The 27,984-nt window shown below is 42.6% G+C and overlaps 1 gene segment (V, D, J or C); it reads right to left on the bottom strand.

Annotated features, from left to right (window-relative positions):
- LOC139235587 (Ig heavy chain C region-like) overlaps window positions 1-27,984 on the bottom strand; it is a 130,719-nt gene that overhangs the window by 77,902 nt on the left and 24,833 nt on the right. The window contains 2 exon segments of the C gene segment in view: window positions 19,228-19,327; window positions 20,268-20,340. Of these exon segments, the coding sequence occupies window positions 19,228-19,327; window positions 20,268-20,340 (173 nt within the window).

Here is a 27,984-nt window from a genome sequence, read left to right as displayed (position 1 = left end):
ATTCTCCTCCTTCGAGGAGAGAGGTCTCAGAGAAGATTTGATAGACGTGTTTAAAATCATTAAGGGTTTAGATAGAGTAAATAAATATTAACTGTTTCAGATGTAAGTTGATTAACAAAAGAACAAGAAGCGATATGTGTAAGGAATATTCTATGCTTCCACTGATTCCGATTTGGAGTGTACTGCCTGATTCGGTGGTAGATACAAATCGAATAATCGTCTTCCAAAATAAATTGTATAAATGCTTGAAGGAGAATGAATGCAAGGACATGTGGAAAGAGTGGAGAATTGAGACTAACTGGATTGCTCTTCAAAAGAGCCGTCACGGGCTCCATGGGTTGAATTGCCACCTTCTGTGCTGTACTAATCTATCAGTGACCATAACATGGTTGAATTTCAAATTCAGTTGCAGGGTGAGAGAGTTGATTCTCAAACCAGTGTCCGAAGCTTAAAGGAGACCACAAATGGATGAGGACAGAGTTTGCTAAAGTGAACTGTGAAAATAGATAAAAGTATGGGACGGTTGATCAGCAGTGGCAAACATTTAAGGAGCTATTTCATAACTCGCAACAAATATAGAAACATAGAAAATAAGTGCAGGAGTAGGCCATTCGGCCCTTCGAGCCTGCACCGCCATTCAATGAGTTCATGGCTGAACATGCAAGTTCAATACCCCATTCCTGCTTTCTCGCCATACCCTTTGATCCCCCGAATAGTAAGGACTACATCTAACTCCTTTTTGAATATATTTACTGAATTGGCCTCAAAAACCTTCTGTGGTAGAGAATTCCAGAGGTTCACCACGATAGAACCGTATGTATCCCAATGAGGAGGCAAGACTGCAACAGAAGGGATAGCCTTCCGTTTCTAACGAAGGAAATAAGGGATGGTATTAAATTGAAAACAAATGCGTACACTGTGGCCAAGACTAGTGGGAGGCCAGAGGATTGGGAAGCTTTTAAAAGCCAGCAAAGAAGAACAAAACAAATGATAAAGAGTGGGAAGATAGATTATGAAAGTAAATTAGCACGAAATATAAACACAGCTGGTAAGAGTTTCTATAGGTATATAAAAAAGGAAACGAATGTCTAAAGTAAACGTTGGTGCCCTGGAGGATAAAACTGGTGAATGAATAATGGAGGACAGGGAAATAGCAGAGAAGTTGACCAAATATTGTGTATCGGGCTTCATGGTAGAAGAAACGAAAACCTCCCGATAGCGGAATATAAAGGGGCTACAGGGAGGGAGGAAATTATTGCAATCACTATCAAAAATGACTCGGTAAAATAATGAGACTAAAGGCGGACATATCCCCTGGAACTAATGACTTGCATCCTAGGGTCCTAAAATAAGTGGCTGCAGGGAAATTGGATGCATTGGTTGTAATCTAGCAAAATTCCGTAGGTTCTGGGACAGTCCCAGTTGATTGGAAAGCTGCAAATGTATTGCCCCTATTTAAAAAAGTAAGCAGATAAAAAGCAAGAAACTATAGACCAGTGAGCCGAACTTCTGTCAATGGAAATTTGCTGGAGATCATTGTTAAGGAAGCATTAGCGGGAAATTTCGAAAAGCATAATTCAATCAAGCAGAGTCAGCATGGTTTCATGGAAGGGAAATCAAGTTTGACAACTTTGCTGCAGATCTTCGAGGATGTAATAAGCAGGGTGGATAAGGGGGAACCACTGGATGTGGTGTATTTGGATTTCCAGAAGGCATTCTATAAGGTATCACATACAAGGATACTGCACAAGATAAAGGTTCACGGGGTTGGGGGCAATATGTTCGCATGGATAGAGGATTGGCTAATTAACAGGTCGGAGAGTCGGGATAAATGGGACATTTTCCATTTGGCAAAAAGTGACTCGTGCGGTGCCGCAGGGATCGGTGCTGGGACCTCAACTATTTACAATCTATAGTAATGACTTTGCTGAAGGCACTGAATGTAATGTAGCCAATTTTCTGATGATACAAAGATGGCTGGAAAAGCAAATTGTGAGGAGGACACAAAGAATCTGAAAAGTGATATAGACAGACTAAGTTAGCATGCAAAACTTTACACGGTAATAATGAGGCCACACCTAGAATACTGCGTACAGTTTTGTTCTCCCTATTTAAGGAAGGATATACTCGCATTGGAGGATGTTCAAAAAAGGTTCACTAGGTTGATTCCGGAGATGAGGGCGTTGACTAATGAAGATAGATTGAGTAGGTTGTGCCTAAACATATTGGAGTTTAGAAGAATGAGAGATGATCTTATTGAAACATAAGATAACGAGGAGGTTCGACAAGGTGGATGCAGGGGGGATATTTCCATCAAAGCGGATAATAAAACTAGAGGACATTTATTGAACAAATGAAGAGGAATTTCTTCTCTCAGTGGGTTGTAAATCTATGGAATTATTTGCACTGAGATCTGTGGGGGTAGATATTGAATATATGTAAGGCGCTGATAGACAGATTTTCGGGGGATAAGAGAATAAAGAGCTGAGGGGAAAGCGGGCAGTGAAGTGGGGCTGAGTCCATGATCAGATCAGCCAGGATTTTATTAAATGACGGAGCAGGCTCGAGCTGCCAGTTGGCCTACCCCTGCTCCTATTTCTTATGTTCTTATGTTCTTATATTTATATTACACTAGACCCTGTCTGCGTTTATATTACACTAAATCATCTGTACATTCCACTTCACAAGCGTTTCCAGCAGATTGGAAAACTGCAAATGTAACGTCCCTTTTTAAAAAAGGAGGCAGAAATAAAGCAGGAAACTCTAGACCAGTTAGCCTAACATCTGTGGTTGGGAAAATGTTCGGGTCCATTATTAAAGATGCAATAGCAGGACATTTGGAAAGCATAATTCGGTCAGGCAGATTCAACATGGATTTATGAAGGGGAAGTTAAGTTTGACAAATTGGCTGGAATTCTTTGAGGTTGTAACCAACAGGGTGGACAAAGGGGAACCGGTGGATGTGGTGTATTCGTACATCCAGAAGGCATTTAACAAGGTGCTACAAGAAAGGTTGCTGCACAAGATAAAAGTTCACGTGGTTGGGGGTAATAGTTTAGCATGGGTAGAGGATTGGCTAACTAACAGAAAACAGAGAGTCGGCATCAATGGTTCCTTCTCGGGTTGGCAGTCAGTAACTAGTCGGGTGTCGCAGGAATCAGTCCTATATTAACGATTAGCTAGAAGGGACCGAGTGTAATGTAGCCAAGTTTGCTGACGATAGAAAGATGGGAGGAAAAGCAATGTGTGAGGACGACACAGAAAATCTGCAAAAGGACATAGACAGGCTAAGTGAGTGTGCGAAAATGTGGCAGATGGAAAGTGTGAGGTCATGCACTTTGGCAGAACAAATCAAATAGCAAGTTATTATTTAAATGGAGAAACATTGCAAAGTGCTGCACGACAGCGGGACCTGGGAGTACTGGTGTATGAAAAATAAAAGTTTAGTGTGCAGGTAAAGGAAGTGATCAGGAAGGCCAAAGGTATTTTGGTCTCTATCGCAAAGGGGATGAAGTATAAAAGCAGGTTGGTCTTGCTACAGTTATACAGGGTATTGGTGAAGCCACACATGGAATACTGCGTACTGGTTTGTTTTCCATAATTACGAAAGGATATACTTGCATGGATGCAGTTCAGCTAGGGTGCACTCGGTTGATTCCGGAGATGAGGGGGTTGACATTTGATGAAATGTTGAGGAGTTTGGACCTCTACTGATTGGAATTCAGAAGAAAGAGGGGTGATCTTATTGAAATGTATAAGATTATGAGGGGGCTTGACAAGGTGGATACAGTGAGGATGTTTCCACTGATAGGGGAGACGAGAACTCGGGGCATAATCTTCGAATAAGGTGCCGCCCATTTTACACTGAGATGAGGAGGAATTTCTTTTCTCAGAGGGTTATAACTCTGTGGAATTCGCTGCATCAGAGAGCTGCGGATGCCGGGAAATTGAATAAATTTAAGAGAGAGAGAGAGACAGTTTCTTAACCGATAAGGGATTAATGGGTTATGGGGTGCGGGCAGATAAGTGGATCCGAGTCCATGATCGGAGCAGCCATGATCGTACTGAATGGCGGAGCCGGTTCGAGGGGACGTATGGCCTACTCCTGCTCCAATTTCTTACATTCTTATGAAATTCCTATGTTGCAATGTCTGTTTGTGTCAGCCTAGGCTCAGTGTGTCTCACTTTTGCCTCGGCCTCAGATAGTTTTTGGATAATCACCCACTCCAGGAACAATAACTCTATTTATTGTACAACAGACCCTGTCTCATGCATCTGTTAGATTAACAGAAGATATGTAGACGGCCGATAGTTATCAATAGAAATAAAGATATTTATCTGTGTGGGTCTGAGGATGCATTACTTTTTTGGTTAGACCATAAGTTTAGTTTCATTAATAAATATCAAGAGTTGTGGGAAATGTCGAATTGATCTGGTATTGTGTCGGTAATATGTGTGTTGCGAGGATGCGGCGTATCTTGTAACATTCTCCCAGAGATGGACTGGGATTGAGGGCCAGGACTGAAGGTGAGCAATTCACTGCACGTTGCACTACTTAGTGGCAAACCATGTGCGTTAAAAGTTACTAAATCACACGTGTGTTGTCTTGTGCCAATTGCTACCAGTTCTTAAATGTTAAGGATTGTTTTTCCTGCAGTATTTTCTATTCCGATTTCACATGACCCACTGATTGTGTCAGATGGAAGCTGGAAAAATGACCCCACTGCACCATTGGATGGGCGGCCGCAGGGTCCCCATATCTACTGGAATAAGGACTCTCATCTGCTTAAGACGAACAACTGAAAAGGGCACACACAGAGTGTTTCTATGTGTGTGTGCGTTTGGGTGTGTGTGTGTGTGTATCTGTGTTTGTGTGTGTGTGTATCTGTGTGTGTGTGTGTGTGTGTGAGTATGTATGTGTGTGTGTGTGTGTATGTGTGTGTATGTGTGTATGTGTGTGCCTCTGTGTGTATGTTTGTGTGTGTGTGTGGTTACAAAACATATCATTCATAATGTCTGCAAGTGCATTCCACAAGATTAATGATTGGCTCCGACTATTATTTTTCAGCATTTTATTTTATTCAACAGCGAATTGCAGATCGTTTAATACCTTTCACATTTATTGATAAGACATTGTCTTGCGTGCTCTTCTTTGGAACCTGATGACACTCTGACCTTTCCGTTACAAAGTGACCATGTCTGTCCGCAGTATTCAGTGGGAAAGGGGATTAAATAACACCGAGGATAATGAGCAGCCCACCCACCAGTCTCTGCACTTTATTGTCCAGTCATCACCTCATCATCACACCGAATCCCCTGATATACAACTCTCAAGTGTATGATTATTGGTGGAAGTGATGGCAAAAATGAAACTGCATCTGTATCTGGCGTGAGTTTAATAAATCTGTAATTACCTGACTTATTATTTCTCTCATTACACTAGACCCCGTCGCAGTTTTTACTGCACTATACCCAGTCTCAGTTTATATGTTGATGTGGTGGACTTCCAAAAGGAATTTGATAAAGTGCCTTGATAATATCCTTGCCAGCAAAGTTGAAGCCCATAGAATTAAAGGGACAGTGGCAGCATGGATATGGAATTGGCTGGTAGATATCAAGCAGAGAGTAATGTTTTTCTGGACTGGAGGAAGGTGGAGAGTGGTGTTCCACGGCGTTTGGTACTAGGAACACTGCTTTTCTTGATTTATATTCATGACCTAGATTCGGTGTATTGGGCACAATTTCAAAACTTTCAGATGATTCAAGCCTTGGAAGTTTAGTGAACAGTGAGGAGAGGAGGATAGTGTTGACTTCACGAGGACATCGACGTGCTGCTGGAATATACGGACACGTGGCGAATGAAGCGGAGAAACGAATAAAGTTATCCATTTTGGTAGGAAGAAGGAGGAGAGGAAAATTAACGAAAGGGTACAATTCTAAAGGGTATGAAGTACACACAGACCTGCGGCTATATGTGCACAAATAATTGAAGGTGGCTGGACAGGTTGAGAAAGTGGTTTAAAAAGCATATGGGATCCTGGGCTTCATAAATAGATGCATTGAATATAAAATCAAGGCAATTATGATGAGCTTCAATACAACACTGGTTCGGCCTCAACTGGGGTATTGTGTCCAATTCTGGACACCGCATTTTAGCAAGGATGTAAACGCCTTAGAGAGGGTGCAGAAGAGATTTACGTGTGGTTCCAGGGTTACGGTAATTCAGTTACGTGGATAGTCTGGAGAAGCTGGGCTTGTTCTCTTCAGAGCAAAGAAGTTTGAGATGAGATTTGATCGAGGCGTTCAGACTCACAATGGGTCTAGATAGAATATATAGAGATAAACTGACCCCATTGACGGGAAGATCGAGGACACAAATGTAAGGCGATTAGCAGAAGAACTAAAGGCGAAATGAGTAAAACGGTTTTACCCAACGTGTGGTTAGGATCTGGAATGCACTGCCTGAAAGGGTGGTGGGGTCCGATTCAATCGTAGAATTCTAAAGAATATTGGATAAGTATCTGAGGAAGAAAATTCATAGGGCTACCAGAAAGGGCGAGTGAGTGGACTAGCTGAAATATTCTTGCAGAGAGGGGCAGGGTCTATATGGGCCGAATGGCCCTTTTCTGTGCTGTAACCGCTCTATGATTCTATAACACACCAGAGCCTGTGTCAGTTATTACGACATTAGACTCTGTACCCGTTTATATAATCCCATCCATTACGTTAAATATTCCCTCCCCGCACCAGCGGCGCGCCATCTCTGCAGTGATTACGATCCACAAGATGCTTTGCAGCAACTCACCAAGACATCTTCGACAGCATTTTCCAAACATACGACCTTTTTCCCCTAGAAGGACAACGACAGCTAGCTCGTGGGGACACCAGCACATCCAATTCCCCTCCAAAACAAACACCATCCTGACTTGGAAATGTATTACTGTTACTTCATAGACGCGGGGTCAAGTTTATGGAACGCCCTCCCGAACACTGTCGGAGTCCCTTCACCACACGGACTGCAGCGGTTCAAGCTGCCAGCTCACACCTGCTTCTCAAGGCCAATTAGAAATCTTAGGGTTTGACAGGCAAGGTTGGCCTTGCCAGCGACTCCTACATTCCAGGAAAGGATAAAACAATGTCCCTGTATCAGTAATTATTGCACCATGCCCTACCTCAGTTATTCCAGCACAAGAAGTAGTAATAATATATTAAGCCCTCTATCAGATATTATTTTAATATGCCATGCCTTTGTTCCTATTGCAAAAGACCCTGTATTTGTTTATATTAAATTAAACAAATACACTGTTTATATTACATTAGCCCCATTCTTTCAAGTTACTAAGCTAGAACATGTCTCTGTTTATATTATACTAGACCCTGTCACGGTTATCACCACAATAGATCATGCCGATGTTTAAAAGACACTAGATCCAGTCAGTATTTATATTACATTACACCCTGTCTCAGTTATGACTGCACTAGACCCTGTAAATCTCAGGGCAGGTACAGAATATGTCACATGCAGACTAAAGCTTCCACTACAGTTTCCCATCAGACACTCCCAGGGCAGGAATAGCATGTTTTAGATGCAGAATAAAAGCCCCTCTGCACCGCCCCATTAAACACACGAGATGCACAGGTCAGAGTTTGGATTAAAGCTCCCTCTGCGCACTCCAGTAAAGTTAATTCGAGGCATATCATTAGGGCTCAAAGATAACGTTTGTTAGTTATCCATTTGTGAGGGAAGACCAATTATCCATTCTTGAGAGGCAAGACGGAAAGTGGAAATAGGAAAGAGAGAGGATACAGGAAATCTCCACTGACACATTTGTGAAATCACTATATACAGTGATTAGAATCTTTCTCCATTCTGTCCGTGGGGATCATCTTTACTATATTCACCTATAATTTAGTGAAATGTACCAAAAAACAATTGTTGCTGGAATCTGTTGAGGGATTTGCATTTCTCTCTATCTTTATTTCTGTGCTGTGTTGGTGGGAAATATTAATTGTGTTTCTGTCCCTCAATACTCTAATCTGGGACTTCTACTTCTGTGTTTATTTACATAAATGCCTCATTGGTTCCCATGAAGTGTTCATGGCAGAAAAATCAAATCAACAGAGTCAATATTGATTCGTTTCAACTCACAATAACGGTTTATTTTAGGAATATTGACAGTTGGTACACAGAACTGAAAATATCTCGAACAATGAGGTTGGTCTCAGTTTTGTTCAATTGTAACATGGAATAAATATTAAAATGAAAAATTGAGTTCTAAAGGATCTGCTGCCGAAATTATAGGAATATCTCTGAATAGACTGCGATTCCACTGGATATGCATTTAGTGGAAGATTTGACCCACTGAAACTAAACAAGTTAAAACAGTGAGCAGAGGCGTGTCCTACAATTTCATTGACATGTGAGCTTTTCACATATCGCAACTTGTATTTTCAAATGTTGAAATTTAGAAACAACTTGAATTTATATAGCGCCTTTCATGACCTCATGTTATTCCAAAGTGATTTGTAGCCAATTAATTAATTTGGAAGTGTGGTCACTTTTGTAATGTAGGGGATGTGGCAGCCTATTTCTGCACAGCAAGATCCAAGAAACAGTAATGAAGTAATGCAGATCATCTGTTTTTCAGATGTTGGTTGAGGGATAAATATTTGCGCTGGAAACTGGGGCGATCTCCTCTGCTCATTAAGATAGTGCCATGAGTCCTTTAAATCTATCTGAGCGGGAAGATGTCTGACCGTGCAGCACTCCCTCAGTTCTGAAACCCGGCGTGTCGGCATAGATTATGGGCTCCGATCTCTGGAGTGGGGTTTGATATCAGTGACCTTCTGAGTCAGAAGCGATAGCGATCCCACTGAGCCGAGGCTTGAGCATATCACAGCTTGTATTTTAAAATGTTGCCTTTCAGCTCATCGTGTCTGAAGTTCAGGGCCTGTGCTCAGTCTTACTCTGATCCTTATATGATCAGGGGCGAGTTCTCTTATCCTGGGTAGGATGTCATTTTCAAACGTTGGGGTTTCCACTGGAATCATATAAACGTGACAGCAACTCCGCAAAGATATCTCAAAGTTCGCAAGGCAGAAGGAATCACGCAACTTGAGTTTTACACTCTGTGCGCTGTTCCATCAGAGCAGCTGGAAGCTTGGATTGTTCTCCTTGGAGACGAGCAGCTTATGGGTCACTCAATAGAGGTGTACAAAATCATGAAGAGTTTTGATCGAGTAAATTGGGAGATACTCCTTCATTCCCACCCACCATCCCTCCCACCTTTCAACTTTCTCTCCTTCCCTCTCTCCCTTCATCCTCCCTCTTTTCATCCCTCCCTCCACCCGTTTCTCCTTCCCTTCATCCTTTCATCGCTCCCTCCCACCATCCCTCCCTTCCTCTTCACGTTTCTCCTTCCCTCCTTCCCTTTATCACCCCCTCCAAAAATCCCTCGCTCCCTCCACCCGTCTCTCCTTCCATCTGTCCCACATCCCTCCCTTCCACCATCCCTCCCTCCCTCCACCTGTGTATCCTTCCCTTCCTCCCACCGTCCCTCCATCAATCGCTCCCTCCTGGCACACATCCCTCCCTCCCTCCTTCCCTCACTCCACCCCTCCACCCCTCCATTCCTCCATCCCTCCCTTGCTCCACTCCTCTCTCCCTCCATCACTCCATTGGTCGCACCGATTCTTATTTTGTACTTTGCGGGGTTTCTGCTTCCATCGATGAGGATTCCTCAGCTGAAATTTTCTGCACACAATTCCTTCATCGTGCTTTCATATATATTAACAAATAAGACTGAGCGCGACAGCAAATATATACATTTAACCCCACACCTTAAAACAATTACAAGAAATAAAATGGTGACCTTCTCCAGAGAGGGAGTTGGCTGGGGAACTGGCACTCGGTCGAAATTCGAGATTTACAGTCAGAATATTATTCCTTTTTGTAAATAAATAAAGTAAGGGTAACGAGTTTTAAAATTGTTTGAAGTCATCGTCGACTTTAAGCTGCTCATTTTTCCTCCCCCTTCTCGCTGTTGAGGACGGGCCAGTGCCCACCTGGAGCACACCGCCATTTTGTGTACGGGATGGTCGGACCCAAGCTCTCGCTATGCAGACAGACTTGGAGAAGCAAGGGCTTTTTCCTTGCAGCAGAGAAGGGTGAGGCGATATTTAACAGATTGGTACCAGGGATGACTGGCTAGAAAATCTATTTCGGCCCCAGCTGGAGTATTGTGTCCAGTTTTGTGCACCACGCTTTAGGAAGCACGTGAATACTTTCGAGAGGGTACAGAAGAGATTTATTGGAAACGTATCAGGGATGGGGGTTACAATTATGTGATGAGACTGGAGAAGCTGGGATTGTTCTCCTTAGAGCAGAGAAGGGTAAGAGGAGATTAAGTAGAATAGTACCAGGCATGAAGGATGTCAGTTAATGTGGAGAGACTGGAGAACATGAGATTTTCCTGCTTAGGGGAGTGAAGTCTAAGAGGAGATATGAAAGACGTGTTTAAAATCATCAAAGGGTTTAGATAGTAAGTAAATAAAACCTATTTCAGATGTAAGGTGATTGACAAAAGAACCAGAGATGACATGTGGACGAACCTGTCTATGCGACCATTGGTTAGGATTTGGAGTGTACTGCCTGATATGGCGGTAGATAAGATTGAATAGTAAAATTCAAAAGTAAATTATATAAATACTCGAAGGAGAAGAAAATGCAGGGATATAAGGAAGAAGCAGGGGATTGACATTAACTCGATCGTTCTGTGAAAGAGCCGGCACAGTCTCTATGGCCTGAATTGCCAGCTTCTGTGCTGTACTAATCTATGAGTGATCATAACATGGTTGAAATTCAAATTCAGTTGGAAGGTGAGAGAGTTTGTTCCCAAACTCGTGTCCTTAGCTTAAATAAAGGAGACTACAAAGGTATGACGATAGTGTTATCTAAAGTGGACTGAGAAAATAGATACAAGTAGGTGATGTTTGATGAGCAGTGGCAGAATTTTAAGGAGATATTTCGTAACTCGCAACAAAAATATATGCCAATGAGAAGGCAAGAATGTAAGGGAAAGGATAACCATCCGTGGCTAACTAAGGAATTAAGGGTTGGTATCAAATTAAAAACAAATGCGTACACTATGGCCAAACCTAGTGGGGGGGCGGGGGGCAGAGGATTGGGAAACTTTTAAAACCCAGCAATGAACAACGAAACAAATTATAAAGAGAGGGAAGATAGATTATGAAAGGAAACAGCACAAAATGTAAAACCAGATCGTAAGATTTACTCCAGGTACATAAAAAGGCAAAGAGTTGCTGAAGTAATTGGTGGTCACCGAGATGATGAGTCTGGGGTATTAATAATGGAGCACACGAAAATAGCAGAGACGTGCAACACATATTTTGTATCGGTCTTCACGGTACAAGATACTTAAAAGATCCTAATAGTGGACAATCAAGGGGCTAAAGGTAGGAGGAACTTAATACCATCACTATCAGTAATGAGGTAGTATTCGGTAAAATAATGGGACTGAATGCGGACAAGTCCCCTGGACCTGATGGCTTAAATCCTAGGGTCCTAAAAGAAGTGGCTGTAGAGATAGTGGAAGCATTGGTTGTAATCGACCAAAATTCCCTGGATACTTTGGTGGCCTCAGCGGCTTACAATACCTCAAATTTAATGCCCATATTTAAAAAAAATAGGCAGACTATAAAGCAAGAAAATATAGACCAGTTAGCCAAACATCTGTCAATGGGAAAATGCTGTCGTCCATTATTAAGGAAGCAGTAGCGGAACATTTGGAAAAGCACAATTGAAACAAGCAGAATTAGCATAATTTCATGAAGAGAAATCATGTTTGAAAAATGTTCTGGAGATCGTTGAGGATGTAAGGAGCAGGGTGGATAAAGGGGAACCAGTGGATGTGATGTATATGAATTTCCAGAAGGCATTCGATAAGATGCCATATAAAACGTTACTGCACAAGATAAAATGTCATGGGGTTGGGGATAATATATTAACATGGATAGAGGATTGTCTAACTAACAGATCGCAGATTCGGTATAAATGGGTAATTTTCCGTTTGGCAAACAGGGATCGGTGCTGGGTCCTCAACTATTTACATTCTATAGTAATGACTTGAATGAAGAGACTAAGTGCACTGTAGGCAAGTTTGCAGATGAAAAAAAGTAGGTTGGAAATGTCACAAAAATCAGCAAACGTATTTCGACAGGTTAAGTGAGTGGGCAAAACTGCACAGGATATTGGGGAGACCACACTTAGAGTACGGGGGAAATACTTGCCTCGGAGGCTGTTCTGAGAAGGTTCACCAGGTTGATTCTGGAGTTGAGCGGTTTGAGTTATGAAATAAGTTGAATTGATTGGGCATAGACACATTAGAGGTCAGAAGAATTACAGGTGAACTTATTGAAACATAAGATATAGAAGGGGCTCGACAAGGTGGATGCAGATAGGATATTTCCATTCATAGCGGAGAATAAAACGAGGGGACATCGTCCCAGAATAATGGACCGCCAATTTAAAACTGAGATGAGGAGGAATATCGTCTCTCAGACGGTTGTAAATCTATGGAATTCTGTGCCCCAGAGAGCTGTGGATGCTATGTCATTGAATATATTTAAGGAGGAAATAGACAAACCTTTGGTCGACAAGGTAATATAGAAATATGGGGAGCGGACAGGGAATTGGAGCTGAGTCCATGATCAGATCAGCCATGATAATTTTAAATGGCGCACCAGGCTCCAGGGGGCAGGTGGCCCACCTCTGCTCCTATTTCTGATGTACTTATGTTTATATTACACGAGGCACTGTCTCCATTTATATTACACTCGGCCATATCTCAATTTACATTACACTAGACCCTGTCTCTGTTTACATTACACTGGACGCTGTCTCTGTTTATATTACACTAGTGCCTGTCGCTGTTTAAATTACTCTAGATCCTGTTCCTGTTTATATTACACTAGATCCTGTCCCAGTTTATATTAAACAAGACCCTGTCTCTGTCTATATTAAACTAGACCCTGTCCTTTATATTACACTGGGCTCTGTCTCTGTTTATAATACACTAGACTCTGTCTCTGTTTGAATTACACGAGAGCCTGTCCCTGTTTAAATTACTCTGGAGCCTGTCGCTGTTTATATTAAAGTGGACCCTGTCCCTGTTGATATTACACTAGATCGTGTCCCAGTTTATATTACATAAGACCCTGTCTCTGTCTATATTAGACTAGACCCTTTCGCTGTTTATATTGCACCAGACCCTGTCTCTGTTAATATTACCCTTGACCCTGTCGCTTTGTATTAAACTGGGCCATGTCTCTGATTATATTACACTAGACACTGTCGCTGTTAATATTACACTAGACCCTGTCCTTTATATTAAACTGGCCCTGTCTCTGTTTATATCACACTAGACACTGTCTCTGTTAATTTTACCTGGACCCTATCTGTGTTTATATTACACTGGGCCCTGTCTCCATTTATATTACACGAGACCCTGTCTCTATTTATATTACACGAGACTCTGTTTCTGTTTATATTACACTAGAGCCTGTCGCTGTTTAAATTACTCTAGACCCTGTCCCTGTTTATATTACACTCGATCCTGTCCCAGTTTATATTACACAAGACGCTGTCTCTGTCTATATTAAACTAGACCCTGTCCTTTATATTACACTGGGCCCTATCTCTGTTTATATTACTCTAGACTCTGTCTCTGTTTTATTATACTAGAGCCTGTCCCTGATTAAATTACTCTGGAACCTGTCCCTGTTTATATTACAGTAGACCCTGTACCTGTTTATATTACACTCGATCGTGTCCCAGTTTATATTACACAAGACCTGTCTCTGTCTATATTAAACTAGACCCTTTCGCTGTTTATATTGCACTAGGCCCTGTCTCTGTTAATATTACCTTAGACCCTGTCGCTTTGTATTACACTGGGCCATGTCTCTGATTATATTACACTAGACTCTGTCGCTGTTAATATTACCTCGACCCTGTTTTTTATATTACACAGGGCTCTGACTCTGTTTGTATCACACTAGACACTGTCACTGTTAATATTACCCGAGACCCTATCTGTGTCTATATTACACTGGGCCATGTCTGCCTTTATATTACACTACATACTGCCTTTGTTTATATTACACTGGACTCTGCTTCTCTTTAGATTACACTAGACCCCGTCCAATTTATATTTTACTAGACCTTGCCTCTGCTTTATTACACTAGACCCTGTCTCTGTTTATACTCGACTGGAACCTGTCTCTGTTTATATTACACTAGACACTGTCTCTGTTAATATATACTCTGGACCATGTCTCTTTATATATTATTACACTCGACCCTGTCTCTGTTTATATTACACTAGACCTAGTCTCTGTGTTATTACACTACACCGTGTCTCTGTTTATATTACACTAGGCCCTCACTCTGTTTATATTGCACTAGACCCTGTCGCTTTGTATTACACTGAGCCATGTCTCTGATTATATTACACAAGACACTGTCGCTGATAATATTACCCTCGACCGTGTCCTTTATATTACACTGGGCTCTATCTCTGTGTATATCACACTAGACACTGTCTCTGTTAATATTACTCTAGACCCTATCTGTGTTTATATTACACTGGGCCATGCCTCCCTTTATATTACACGAGACTCTGTCTCTGTTTATATTACACTAGACCCTGTTTCTCTTTATTTATTATTACACTGGTTCCTGTCTCCCTTTATATTACACTAGATCCTGCCTCTGTTTATATTACACTGGACTCTGTTTCTCTTCATATTACACTAGACCCCGTCTCTATTTATATTTCACTAGACCTTGTCTCTGCTTTATTACACTAGACCCTGTCTCTGTTTATGTTACACTAGACACTGTTTATGTTTATATTAGACTGGACCCCGTCTCTGTTTATATTACAGTAGAGCGTGTCTCTGTTTATAATAGATTCGACCTTGTCTCTGTTTTATTACACTACACCCTTTCTCTGTTTATATTACACAAGGCCTTCTCTCTGTTTATATTGCACTAGACCCTGTCTGCCTTTATGTTACAATGGGCCATGTCTCAATTACAGTTCACAAGATAATGTCTGTTTGAATCAGCCGAGGCTCGGTGTGTCTCATTTTCGGCTTAGTCTCAGATAGTTTTGGGATAAAATTCCACTCCAGGGACTATATCCCTACTTATTTTACAACAGAATCTGTCTCAGTTATTTCCGCACTTTGTCATGCGTCTGTTAGTTAGACAGAAGATTTATAGATGGACGCTCGATATAAATATAAAAAAATATATTTGTGTGTGGGTGAGCGGATGCAATACTTTTTTGGTTGGAACATATGTTTAGATTTATTTATAGCTATCAAGAGTTCTGTGCAATGTCTAATTGATCTGGTATTGTGTCGGTAATATTCGTGTTGAAAGGATGGGGTGAATCCTGCAACAATCTCCCAGAGATGGACTGGGATTCAGGGACAGGACTGAAGGTGAGCAATTCACTGCACTTTGCACTACTTACTGGCACTCTGTTTGTTAAATGTTACTAATTCACACTTGTGTTATACTGTGCTCATTTCTCCCAGTTATTTACTGTTAAGAATTGTTTTCCTGGAATATTTTATATTGAACTATCACGTGACCCACTGATTGTGTCACACAGAGCCTGGAAACGTGATCGCACAAGACCGCCGGATGGGCGGCCACAGGGTCCTAATGTCCACCGGAATATAACTCTCATTTGGTTAAGGCGTACAACTGAAAAGAGCACAGTCTAAATGTTCGGTATATGTGTGTGTACATGTATATGTGTGTGCATGCGTGTTTGTGTGTATGAGTGTGTGTGTATGTGTGGGTATGTATGTGTGCGTGTATGTGTACATAGAAACATAGAAACATAGAAAATAGGTGCAGCTGTAGGCCATTCGGCCCTTCTAGCCTGCACCACCATTCAATGAGTTCATGGCTGAACATGCAACTTCAGTACCCCATTCCTGCTTTATCACCATACCCCTTGATTCCCCTAGTAATAAGGACTTCATCTAACTCGTTTTTTAATATATTTAGTGAATTGGCCTCAACAACTTTCTGTGGTAGAGAATTCCACAGGTTCACCACTCTCTGGGTGAAGAAATTCCTCCTCATGTGTATATGTATGTGTGTCTTTATGTATGTATGTGTGTGTGTGTGTGTTTATGTGTGTGTCTAAGTGTGTGTGCATATATGCGTGCGTGTATGTGTATGTGTGTGTGCGTATATATGTGTGTGAGAGTGTGTGTGTGTGTGTGTGCGCACGCGCTGCAGTTTGTGTACAAAAAACATCAATGATAATGTTTGCAATTACATTCCACAAATATAAATGATTAGCTTCAACAATTATTTTTCAACATTGTATTTTATTCGACAGCTAATTCCAGAGTGTTTTTATATCTTTCCCATTTATTGATAATATATTGTCTTGTATGCACTTTTTTGGAAAATGATGTCACAAAGACCGTTCCATTAATAAGGTGACCATGTCTGTCCGCAGTATTCAATGGGAAAGGGGATTAAATCACACCGACGATAATGAGTAGCCAGCCACCAGCCTCTGCACTTTATTGTCCAGTGATCATCTCACCATCACACAGAATCCCCTGATATACACTTCAAGTGCGTTATTATTGGTGCTAGTGATGGTAAAAGTGAAACTGCACCTGTACCTAGCATGACGTTAATGCACCTGTAATTCTATAATTGTTTCTTTCATTACACCAGACCCCGCCGCAGTTTCTACTGCACTAGACTCAATCTCAGTTTATATGATTGATGTGGTGGACTTCCAAAAGGCTTTTGATAAAGTGCCTTGGTTATTTCCTTGCCAGCAATGTTGAAGCCCTTCGAAGAAGAGGGACAGTGGCAGCATGGGTGCGAAATTGGCTGCGTGACAGGAATGAGAGAGTAGTGGTTTTATTGGACTGGAGGAAGGTATGCAGTGGTGTGCCACAGCGGTTGGTACTGGGCGCACTGCTTTTCTTGATTTATATTCATGACTTAACTTGTGTGTATGGGTACAATTTAAATATTTGCCAATAAAACAGAACTTATAAGTATAATTTAAAGTGTGGAGGATAATGATAGACATCAAAAGGACATTTCAGGCTGCTGGAATGGGTGGACACGTGGCAAATGAAACGGAGAAATATGTGAAGAGATACATTGAATTAGGAAAACCGAGGAGAGGCAATATTAACAAAGAAATACAATTATAATGGGATGCATGACCTGGAATTATATGGGCACAAATCATTGAATAATGCAGGGCCGGCCGAGAAAGTGTTTAAATAAAAGCATACGTGATTCTAGACTTCATAAAAGAAGCGTAGAATACAAAAGAAAGGAAGTTATACTGGTTCATCCTCAACTGGAGTATTGGGTCCAATTCTGGGCATCGCAAATTAGGAAGGATTTCAAGGCCCTAGAGAGGGATAATGTAGTTCGGTTACGTGAATAGTCTTGAGCAGCTGGGGTGTTCTCTTGAGAGCAGAGAAGGTTGAGATGAGATTTGAGAAAGAGGTTTTCAGAATCATAAGGAGTCGAGAGAGAGTGGCTGGAGAGAAAGTGTCCCCATGGCGAAATGCTCGAAAACAGAGACCACAGATTTAAGGTGATTGGCAGAACAACCAAAGGCGACATGAGGAAAACGTGTGTACGCAGCGAGTGGTAAGGACGTGGAATGCACTGCCTGAAAGGAAAGTGGAGGCAGTCAATCGTGGCATTCCAAAGGGAATTATATAAGTACCTGAAGAAAGATAATTCACAGTGCTACGGGAAAGGGCGGGGGAGTGGACTAGATGAAATACTTTTGCAGAGAGTGGCACGGGAAATTTGGACCGAATGGCCCTCTTCTGTGCTGTAACCGCTCTATGATTCTATAATACACCAGAGCCTGTCTCAAGTATTACTACACTAGTCCTCGCTCCAGTTTATATTACCCCATCCACCACGTTAAATTTTCATCCCCTCCACCATCGATGCACCATGTCTGCAATGATTACTATCCACAAGATGCATTGCAGCAACTCTCCAAGACATCTTCGACAGCACCTCCCAGACCTACGACCTATTTCAACTAGAAGGACAAGGGCAGCAGGCTCATAGGAACATCATCATCTCCACGTTCCCTTCCAAATCACACAGCATCCTGACTTGGAAATGTATTACCATTACTTCACATTCCTGGCTCAAGGTGGCAGCTAACCTTCTGCTTCGCCGGGCTATTTAGGGACAGACAATCATAGCTGGCTTTGCAGCGACACCCACACCCACATGCCAGGAACTCTGTATCAATAATCACTGCGCTAGGCCCGACCACACTTTTTAATGCATGACAGCTACTAATATTGTACATGGTCCTGTCTCATATATTACTGGAATATGCCATGCCTTTGTTCCTATTACACAAGATCCTGTATCTGTTTATATTAAACTAGACAAGGACAATGTTTATATTACACTAGCCCCAATCGTTTGTATTACAAACTAGACCATGACTCTTTTTATACAAGACTAGACTCTGTCACCGTTATCATTGAACCACACCCTTTATCTCACAGCGGAGGTACAGCATATGTCAGATAGAAAGTGATGCTGCCTCTATACTGTCCCGTCAAACAATCCCAGGGCAGGTACACCACGTGTAAGATATAGAATGATGTACCCTTTACACGGTCCCATCAAACATCCCCAGGGCAGCTACAGCACGGGTTAGACACAGAGTGATGCTCCATCTACACCGTCCCATTAAATATTTCCAGGGCAGTTACAGCACGGTTTAGGTAGAGAGTAAAGCTCCCTCTGCAGCGTCCCATGAAACACTTCCAGGGCTGGTACAGCATGGGTTAGATGGAGAGAAAATCTCACTCTACACTGTCCCATCAAACATTTTCAGGGCAGATACATCACGGGCCGATAGGCTGAAACGATCCCTCTGCACTGTCCCATGAAAAGCTCCCAGATCATTTAATGTGCAAGTCACATTTTCGATTAAATCTCCTTCTTTGCACACCAAATAATTTGGTCAGAGGCATATCATTAGAGCTGAAGGCAATCTTTTGTTAGATGTTGACATGTCGATGTGGGGGGATGTCAAAGATCCATTCTTGAGAAACAAGACAGAAGGTAGAAACAGGAGAGTGAGAGGATACCGGAAATCTCCACTATTAAATTGGTAATGTTGCCGTACATGCTGGCGAGAAGGAATATTTCTCCATTTTTGTCCGTGGGGACCATCTTTACCTTATTATCCTGTAATTTAGAGAAGTATACCAAAAAACTATTGGTGCATTTCCATCTATCTTTATTTGTATGCTGTGTTGATGGGGACACATTTATTGTGTTTCTGTCGCTCAGTCCTCTAATCTGGGACATCTATTTCAGTGTTTATATACATAAATGCCTCACTGGTTCCCATGTAGTGATCATGGCATAAAAACAGGTCAACAGAGTCAGTTATTGATTCGTTTCAACTCACAACAAGGGTTAATTTAACAAACATTGACAGTTGGTACAACATTAATAGAATTATCTCGAACAGTGAGGTTGGCTTCAGACTTGTTCAATTACAACAGATGCGGTTTATATCAAAGGGAAAACATATTAAAATGAATAATTGAATTCTGAAAGTTCTGCTGCCGAACATCTCTGAACAGGCTGCTATTCCACTGGATCTACATTTCGTGGAAGATTTAAGCCACTGAAACTAAACAATTTGAAACAGTGACCAGAGGAGGGTCCGACAATCACAGTAATATCTGAGCTTTTCATATATTGCAATTTTGTTTTTTAAAATATTGACATTTATAAACAACTTGCATCTATATAACACCTTTCATGAAGTCATGATGTCCCAAATGCTTTACAGACAATAAATTACTTTAGAAACGTGCTAATTGTTGTAATGTAGGAAATATGGTAGCCAATTTATGCACATCAAGATCCCACAAATAAATGTCTGCGACAAAAGACAGCAATCTGATCGTGCAGCAATCCCTTAGTACTGGCATTGGCGGGTCGGCGTAGATTATTGGCTCAGGTCTCTGGAGTGGGGTTTCGTACCTGTGACCTTCTGAGTCAGAGGCGAGAGTGTTCCAACTGATCCGAGGCTTGAACATATCATAGCTTGTATTTTAAAATGTTGTTATTCAGCTCATCGTGTTTGAAATTCAGCGCCTGAGCCCAGTCTTACATGAATCCGTCTATTATCAGGAGCGAGTAATCTTTTCTTGCCTGGGATGTAATTCCTACGCTGGGATTTCCACCTGAAAATGTCAACAATTCCACAAGGAACATCTGGAAGTGCCTGAGGCGGAAGGACTCACGGATCTTGAGTTTTACACTGTGTGAGCTGCACCATCAGAGCAGCTGGAAGCTGGGACGGTTCACCTTAGAGCCGAGCAGGTTATGGGCCAATTATTAGAGGTGTTCAAAATCATGAAGTGTATGATGACAAAATCATGATCGGGTAAATTGAGAGGGACTCCAGCACTCCCTCCCACCATTACTCCCACCCTCCATCCGTCTCTCCTCCCTCCATTCCTTCATCCCTCCCTCCATCCCTACCATGATCAATCCCTTCCTCTATCAATCGCACCCTCGCTGCACACATATCTTCCTCACTCTGTCCATCCCTCGGACCCTCCATCCGACTCTCCTTCCCTTTCTCACTTCATCCCTCCTGCTTCCCTCCCTCGTTCCATCCCTCCACCCACCATCACTCCAGTCCTCCCTCCCTCCATCTCACCCTCAGCCCAACCGATTCTTACTTTTTCCCTTTGCAGTGTTTCTGTTTCCATCGATGAGGCTTCCTCAGCTGGAATTTTCTGCACCCAATTCCTTCATCGGGCTTTCATATATATTCACAAAAAAGAGAGGCAGCGATGACAAATATATATATTTACGACACCACCCCCCCCACCAAAAAAAAATAAACTGAAAATAAATAAAATGGTGATCTTTCCGGAGAGGTAATTGGATGAGGAACTGGCACTGGGTAGAATTTGTGTTTGGGGCAATCAGAATAATTTTCCTTTTTTTAAATGAAGAAAATAAGGGCAACAATTAAAACATTTGTTTTAAGACTTCGAAGACTTTCAGATGCTCTTTTTCCCTCCCCCATCTTGCTGTTGAGGACAGGCCAGTACCCGCCTGGAGCTCGCTGCCATTGTGTGTACGGGACGGTACGACGCAGGCTCTCACTTCGCAGACAGACTTGGAGAAGCTGGGGCTGTTCTCCTTAAGCACAGAAGGGTGAGGGGAGATTTACCAGATTGGTACCAGGGATGAGTGACTAGAAAAACCACTTCTGCCCTTGCTGCAGTATTGTGTCCAATTCTGAGCACCACAATTTAGGAAGGACGTGAAGACTTTCGAGAGGGTCAGATGAAATTGACTGGTAACGTATCAGGGATGGGGGATTAAAATTATGTGGAGATACTGGAGAAGCTGGGGTTGTTGTCCTTCGAGCAGAGAAGATTAAGATGAGATTTAATAGATTAGTACCAGGCATGAGGGACCAGTTACCGTGGAGAGACTGGAGGAGATGGGATTGTTTTCCTTGGAAGGGAGAAGGTTAAGGGCATGTTTAATAGAATTGTACCACGAATGAGTGACTTCAGTTAATGTGGAGAGACAGGAGAAGTATTCTGCTCCTTAGAGTAAATTTGATAGACGTGTTTAAAATCATCAAGGATTTAGTTAGAGTAAATAAATAGAAACTGTATCAGATGTAAGGTGATTGACAAAAGAACCAGAGGCGATATTTGGACGAACTTCGCTATGCTACCACTGGTTAAGTTTTGGAGTGTATTGCCTGATAGCGTGTTAGATATGCATTGAATATTAGCCTTCAAAAGGAAATTCTATAAACACTTGAAAGAGAACAAATGCCGGGATATCTGGAAAGGGCGGGGGATTGAGACTAACGGGATTGATCTTCGAAAGAGTGGGCACAGAATCTATGGGCTCAATTGCGACATCGTGTGCTGTACTAATCTATGGGCCTGAGTTTGGTCAAACTTAAGTTTTGCTCATGTACCGTCCAAAGGATAGCTAAGGTAAAGGGTGGAGCTTTGGTGGAACAATGGGAAAAAAAACATCCAGCGTTCAAAGTGGGCTTTAAACGCCGATTCTGTGCGGCAGGGGGCGGTAGGTCAGATTCTGGCCAGCAAATGCGATGCTCGACAAAGTAACACCGAGCATAGCGTCAGTCCACGGAGGGGGGCAGAAATAAAAACAATTCAACACATGAAAAAGAAACTATTACAAATCCTTCAGAAGATGCTATCTCCAAAATCGCTGCAAAATAATGAAGAAAACAAGTGCACTAACATTTTCTTGGACATCTGCAAACTTACCATTCAGTTAGGACCTGCCTCCATGCGGCGGTCTCTTCTGCTGCTGGAGGGGAGGAACACTCAGACCAATCTCGGGAGGCAGCGTGCATTAGGTCTTTTGTTGGTGTTGCAAGCCGGCGCATGTCAATGGAAGCTCCCCAGTGGTCTTCGAGCCCCACCTGCATGAGGGCCTTACGAAACTCTCTCGGAGGGGAGAGCGCAGAAAAAACAGGGAGACCGCCGAGAAAATGCAGTGGCAGCCGGCGATATGTCCACAAATTCGGCCCTGTGAATCTATGAAAATATTCCCACTGACAGGAGGGCCATTAACCAGACGGCACAGCTGCTGCTGCATAAGACCATGTCTCAATTTATATGATAGTAGGCACTATCTCCGTTTATAATGGATTAGGCCCTGAGTCAGTTAGTACTGTTCTAGATCTTGTCTCTGTTCCTATTAAACAAGACACTGACTTAGTTATTACTGCACTGGACCAGAATCTCAATTTATACTACACTAGGCACTGTCTCTGTTTAAATTGAATTAGGCCCTGTCTCTGTTTATATCACACTAGATCCTGTCTCTGTTTCTATTATGCCAGGTCCGTCTCTGTTTATATTAGACTAGACCCAGGCTCTGTTTATTATAGACGAGACCCTTTCACTGTTTATATTACACTAGGCCCTGTATCTGTCTATATTACACATAACCTGCCTCTATTATTATTGCACAAGACCAAGTCTCGTTTCATATTACACTCGTCCCCGTCTCTCTCTTTCGGTTACATTGGGCCACATATCAATTGCACTTCACACGACAATGTATGTTTGTGTCAGCTGATGCTCAGTGGGCCTCGTAATCACCTCGGTCTCAGATAGTTTTGGGATTAATTCCCACTCCAGAGACTTGTGCGCAAAGTCCAGACACATCACTCCCGTTGCCAGTGCTGAAGGAGCGCTGCACTGTCAGAGGTGCCGTCTTGGAATGACAAGTTAACCCGAGATCCCGTCTGCCCTCTCAGATCGACGTATAAGATCGCGTGGCATCATTGAGCAGAAGAGCAGAGGATTTATCCACATTTTCCTGTATAATAACTTTTCCTCAATGAACAGGATTGAGAAGATCGATTCTCTGCTCATTTATCGCATGCAATTTGTGGGATCTTGCTGCGCTCAATTTGACTGCCACGTTTCCTACATTACAACTGTGACTACACTTCAAGTAATTTTATTGTCTGGAAAGTGCTTTGCGACGGCCTCAGGTGCTGAAAGGAGCTGTGTAAATAGAAGTCTTTCTTTCTTATTGATGGATGCATTTTCTTGTGAATGAATTTCAGATGATGCATTTCCACGTCTAAGAAAGAGAAATATCAGCACATCAAGAGAAATAAATACATCAGTATGCTCCACGCACACACATCAATGTGCTCCACACACACAGATCAATGTGCCCCACACACACATCATTGTGCCCCACACACACATCAATGTGCTGTACAAACAAATCAATGTGCTCCGCACACACACCAATGTGCACCACACACACATCAATGTGCCCCACACATACATCATTGTGCTCCACCCACCCACATTAATGTGCGCCACACACACATATCAATGTGCTCCACCCACACATATCAATGTGCTCCACCCACACACATCAATGTGCTCCACACACACATCAATATGCTCCACACACACACGAATGTGCTCCACGCACACATCACTGTGTTCCACACACACATCAATGTGCTCCATGCACCACACACACATCAATGTGCACCACACACACATCAATGTGTTCCACACACACACATCAATGTGCTCCACACATATACACCAATGCGCTCCACGCACACATATCAATGTGCTCCATACACACACACCAATGTGCTCCACGCACATATCAATGTGCTGCACGCACACATCAATGTGCTCCATGCACACATCAATGTGCTCCACACACACACATCAATGTGCTCCAAACAGACACATCAATGTGCTCCACACACACACAGCAATGTGCTCTACACACACATATCAACGTGCTCCACACACACACACCAATGTGCTCCAAACAAACACACCAATGTGCTCCACACACATATCAATGTACTCCAAAAACACTTCAATGTACTCCACACACACATCAATGTACTCCACGCAGACACATCAATGTACTCCACACACACACATCAATGTGCTCTACACACACATATCAATGTGCTCCACACACACACACCAATGTGCTCCAAACAAACACAACAATGTGCTCCACACACATATCAATGTACTCCAACAACACTTCAATGTACTCCACACACACATTAATGTACTCCACACACACCTCAATGTGCTCCACACACACATCAATGTACTCCACAAACACATCAATCTACTCCACACACACATCAATTTATTCCACACACACTCATCAATGTGTTCCACACACACACATCAATGTGCTCCACACACACACATCAATGTGTTCCACACACACATCAATGCACTCCACTCACACATCAATGTGCTTCACACAGACATCAATGTGCTCCACATACACATCACTGTGCTTCATATACGCATCAATATGCTCCACACACACACATCAATGTTCTCTACAGACAATGAATCGTTTGTAAATTTTGCTAATTAACAAAAGCGCAAGTCAAGTTAATCACCGGTCAGGGAAATTAATTATTTATGGTGGTGTGCGAATGGTGTTAATCAGGAAGTCCGAATAAGTCCCTTCCCTTCCTCATAATGTACCATAGAATCGTAGTAGTTCGTATCACAGAAAGAAGCCCATTGCGTCCATGCTTGATCTGCACTGGAATAACACAAATCTAGTTACGCTGGTCATCTCTCTCTGCAGAGTTTGTTATCATCCTTGCTTCAGACAATTATTCCACCATCTCCTTAAAAGATTTTATGACGAATTGTCATTGTGCGAAATGTTAACTCTGTTTCGCTCTCTACAGATGCTGCCTGACCCGCTGAGATTTAAATTTTTTTCTGTTTTTATTTTATCCCTTAAAAGATGTAGCGGCCTTTGTCTCAGACAACACCAAACGCACTCTACCTCTAGCCTATCTCTCCCTCTCTATCTCTCAGACACCACCTAACTTATCTAAAGCCTTCTACTTTCCAAGAACATTGTTTGAGGGAAATTAATTTTATTTACCCCTTTTCTATCCCAGTGATCACCTTCAGTCCATCTCCCGCTTTAGTGAATGTGTTAAACACCAAATAAATTATTGGATTTTAATCTTTCAAATGAGAATGGAGGTGATTGCAATGTTGCGACTAGGGGCAATCTGTGTTGTGGGTCTTGGAGCTATTAGGGTGAGGCCTCTGTGTGTGGGTGCTGTCAGGGTAAGGTCTCTGTGTGTGGGTGCTGTCAGGGTGAGGCGTCTGTGCTTGGGTCTTGGTGCTCTCAGGGTGAGGCTTCTATTCGTGGGTCTTGCTGTTGTCAGGGTGCGGCCTCTGTGTGTGGGTCTTGGTGCTGTCAGGGTGAGGCCTCTGTGTGTGGGTCCTGCTGCTGTCAGGGTGATGCCTCTGTGTGTGGGTCTTGGGCTGTCAGGGCGAGGCCTCTGTGTGTGGGTCTTGGTGCTGTCAGGTTGAGGCCTCTGTGTGTGGATCTGGGTGCTGTCAGGGTGAGGCCTCTGTCTATGTGGATCTCGGTGCTGTCAGGGTGAAGCCTCTGTGTGTGGGTCTTGGTGCTGTAAGTGTGAGGCCGCCCTCACAGACCGGAAGCCTGTTTATTGTGATAACATCGAACTGACGCTATTTTATTCTCAGGCAACACAACTTCCTGTTTCTCTGCTGCGGCACCAAACCGCACATCTTACTTCTGAGTAGAAAATAAACCCCGGGACCGCAATCTGGTGGAAACATCTGATAAGGAGATCTATATCTGGCCAGGGAGATAGTGCAGAGCCTCACATTGCGGTGACATTTGCAAATGAGGCTGTTGTTCAGAGTCTCTATTCTGGAAATGACTGTCGGTGTGTGTGGATCAGTCACTGAGCTCCCTCAGTTTTCTGAAGCCGGGAGATGGTCACTCGCTCTCTGTCATTTTATATGGTGATGTTTTTCTTTATGCAGCGAGTTTCTGTGAAATGGAACGCACTGCCTGAAAGGCTGGTGGAAGCAGATTCAATAATATCTCCCGAATGGGTAATGGACAGATACATGAAGGAAGAACATCACAGGGCTATGGGGAAAGAGCAGGGGATGGGGACTAATTGGATCGCTCTTTCAAAGAGCCGGAATCGGCACGGTGGGCTGAATCATTCTGTGATTCTATATCTCAGCTTTTATCTCCCACCATCTCTTGTCTCCTCTTTTTAAGTCTCTTTTTCTCTTTCTCAGTCTTTCTGGGCTTCATAGATTAAAGTTTAGACTAGAGAAGTATGATGCCTACTGCAGCTGGGGTGGAACCTGTGATTTATAAACCTTTACCAATAATTTCCTTGCTTTAGCATGGAAATAGTAGGCAAAATAATCAGGTATATTCACCCAGTGGAGTTTCTGTCCCTTTTGGAAAGGTACTGAACCAACTGTTTTATCTCGAGAACCTCCCTTTGTTGCAGTTACACAAAGAACGCAGGGAATAATTTTCATTGTCGTGCCCGGGCAGTAATCCTGTCGCAAGATCGATCACTTGTAATAAGAACATAAGAACATAAGAAATAGGAGCAGTTGTAGGTCAAAAGGCCCCTCGAGCCTGCTGCACCATTTAATACAAAGGGTCCGCAGGTTTTCTCAAGGCCTTAAAGGGGCTCACATCAACTTTCAGCTTTCAGTCCTCTTCCAACCCTTTGTTTTTACACCAGACTTCTCTTCTGTTGTGATCTCTTCCCGATGTTATTCTTAAACCAGATCCCATTTCTTCTCTTGTAACACCACACTCCCCGCCTCTATTAGACAGGACCACAGGAACACGAGGAGGATGGTCTGCCCCTCGATCCTGTATCTATAGCCAATTACATTAGAAGGTAAGAAAACGTAGCAGGATTAGGGCATGCGGCCCTTCAAGCCTGCTCCGTCATTTAATATAATCTTCGCTGATCCGATCAGGGACTCAGCTCCACTTCCCTCCCCGCTCTCCGTAACCCCTTATTATCTTATCAGTTAATAAACTGTCGATCCCGGTCTTAAATGTATACAGTGACCCAGCTTCCACAGCGCTCTGAGATAGCGAACTCCACAGATTTACAATCCTCTGAGAGAAAAAATTCCTCCTCATCTCAGTTTTAAATGGGCGGCCACTTATTATAATATTATAGAAACATAGAAACATAGAAAATAGGTGCAGAAGTAGGCATTTCGGCCCTTTGAGCCTGCACTACCATTCAATAAGATCATGGCTGATCATTCTCCTCAGTATCCCGTTTCTGCTTTCTCTCCATACCCCTTGATCCCTTTAGCTGTAAGGGACATATCTAACTTTCCCTTGAATATATGCAATGAACTGGCATCAACAACTCTCTATGGTCGAGAATTCCACATATTAACAACTGTCTGAGTGAAGAAGCTTCTCCTCATCTCAGTCCTAAATGGCTTACC

Source organism: Pristiophorus japonicus, chromosome 23, assembly GCF_044704955.1.
Source record: "Pristiophorus japonicus isolate sPriJap1 chromosome 23, sPriJap1.hap1, whole genome shotgun sequence".
In the NCBI taxonomy this organism is placed as follows: Eukaryota; Metazoa; Chordata; class Chondrichthyes; family Pristiophoridae; genus Pristiophorus; species Pristiophorus japonicus.
Note: the sequence above shows the minus strand (reverse complement) of the source record. Positions and strands in the feature narration are given on the sequence as shown.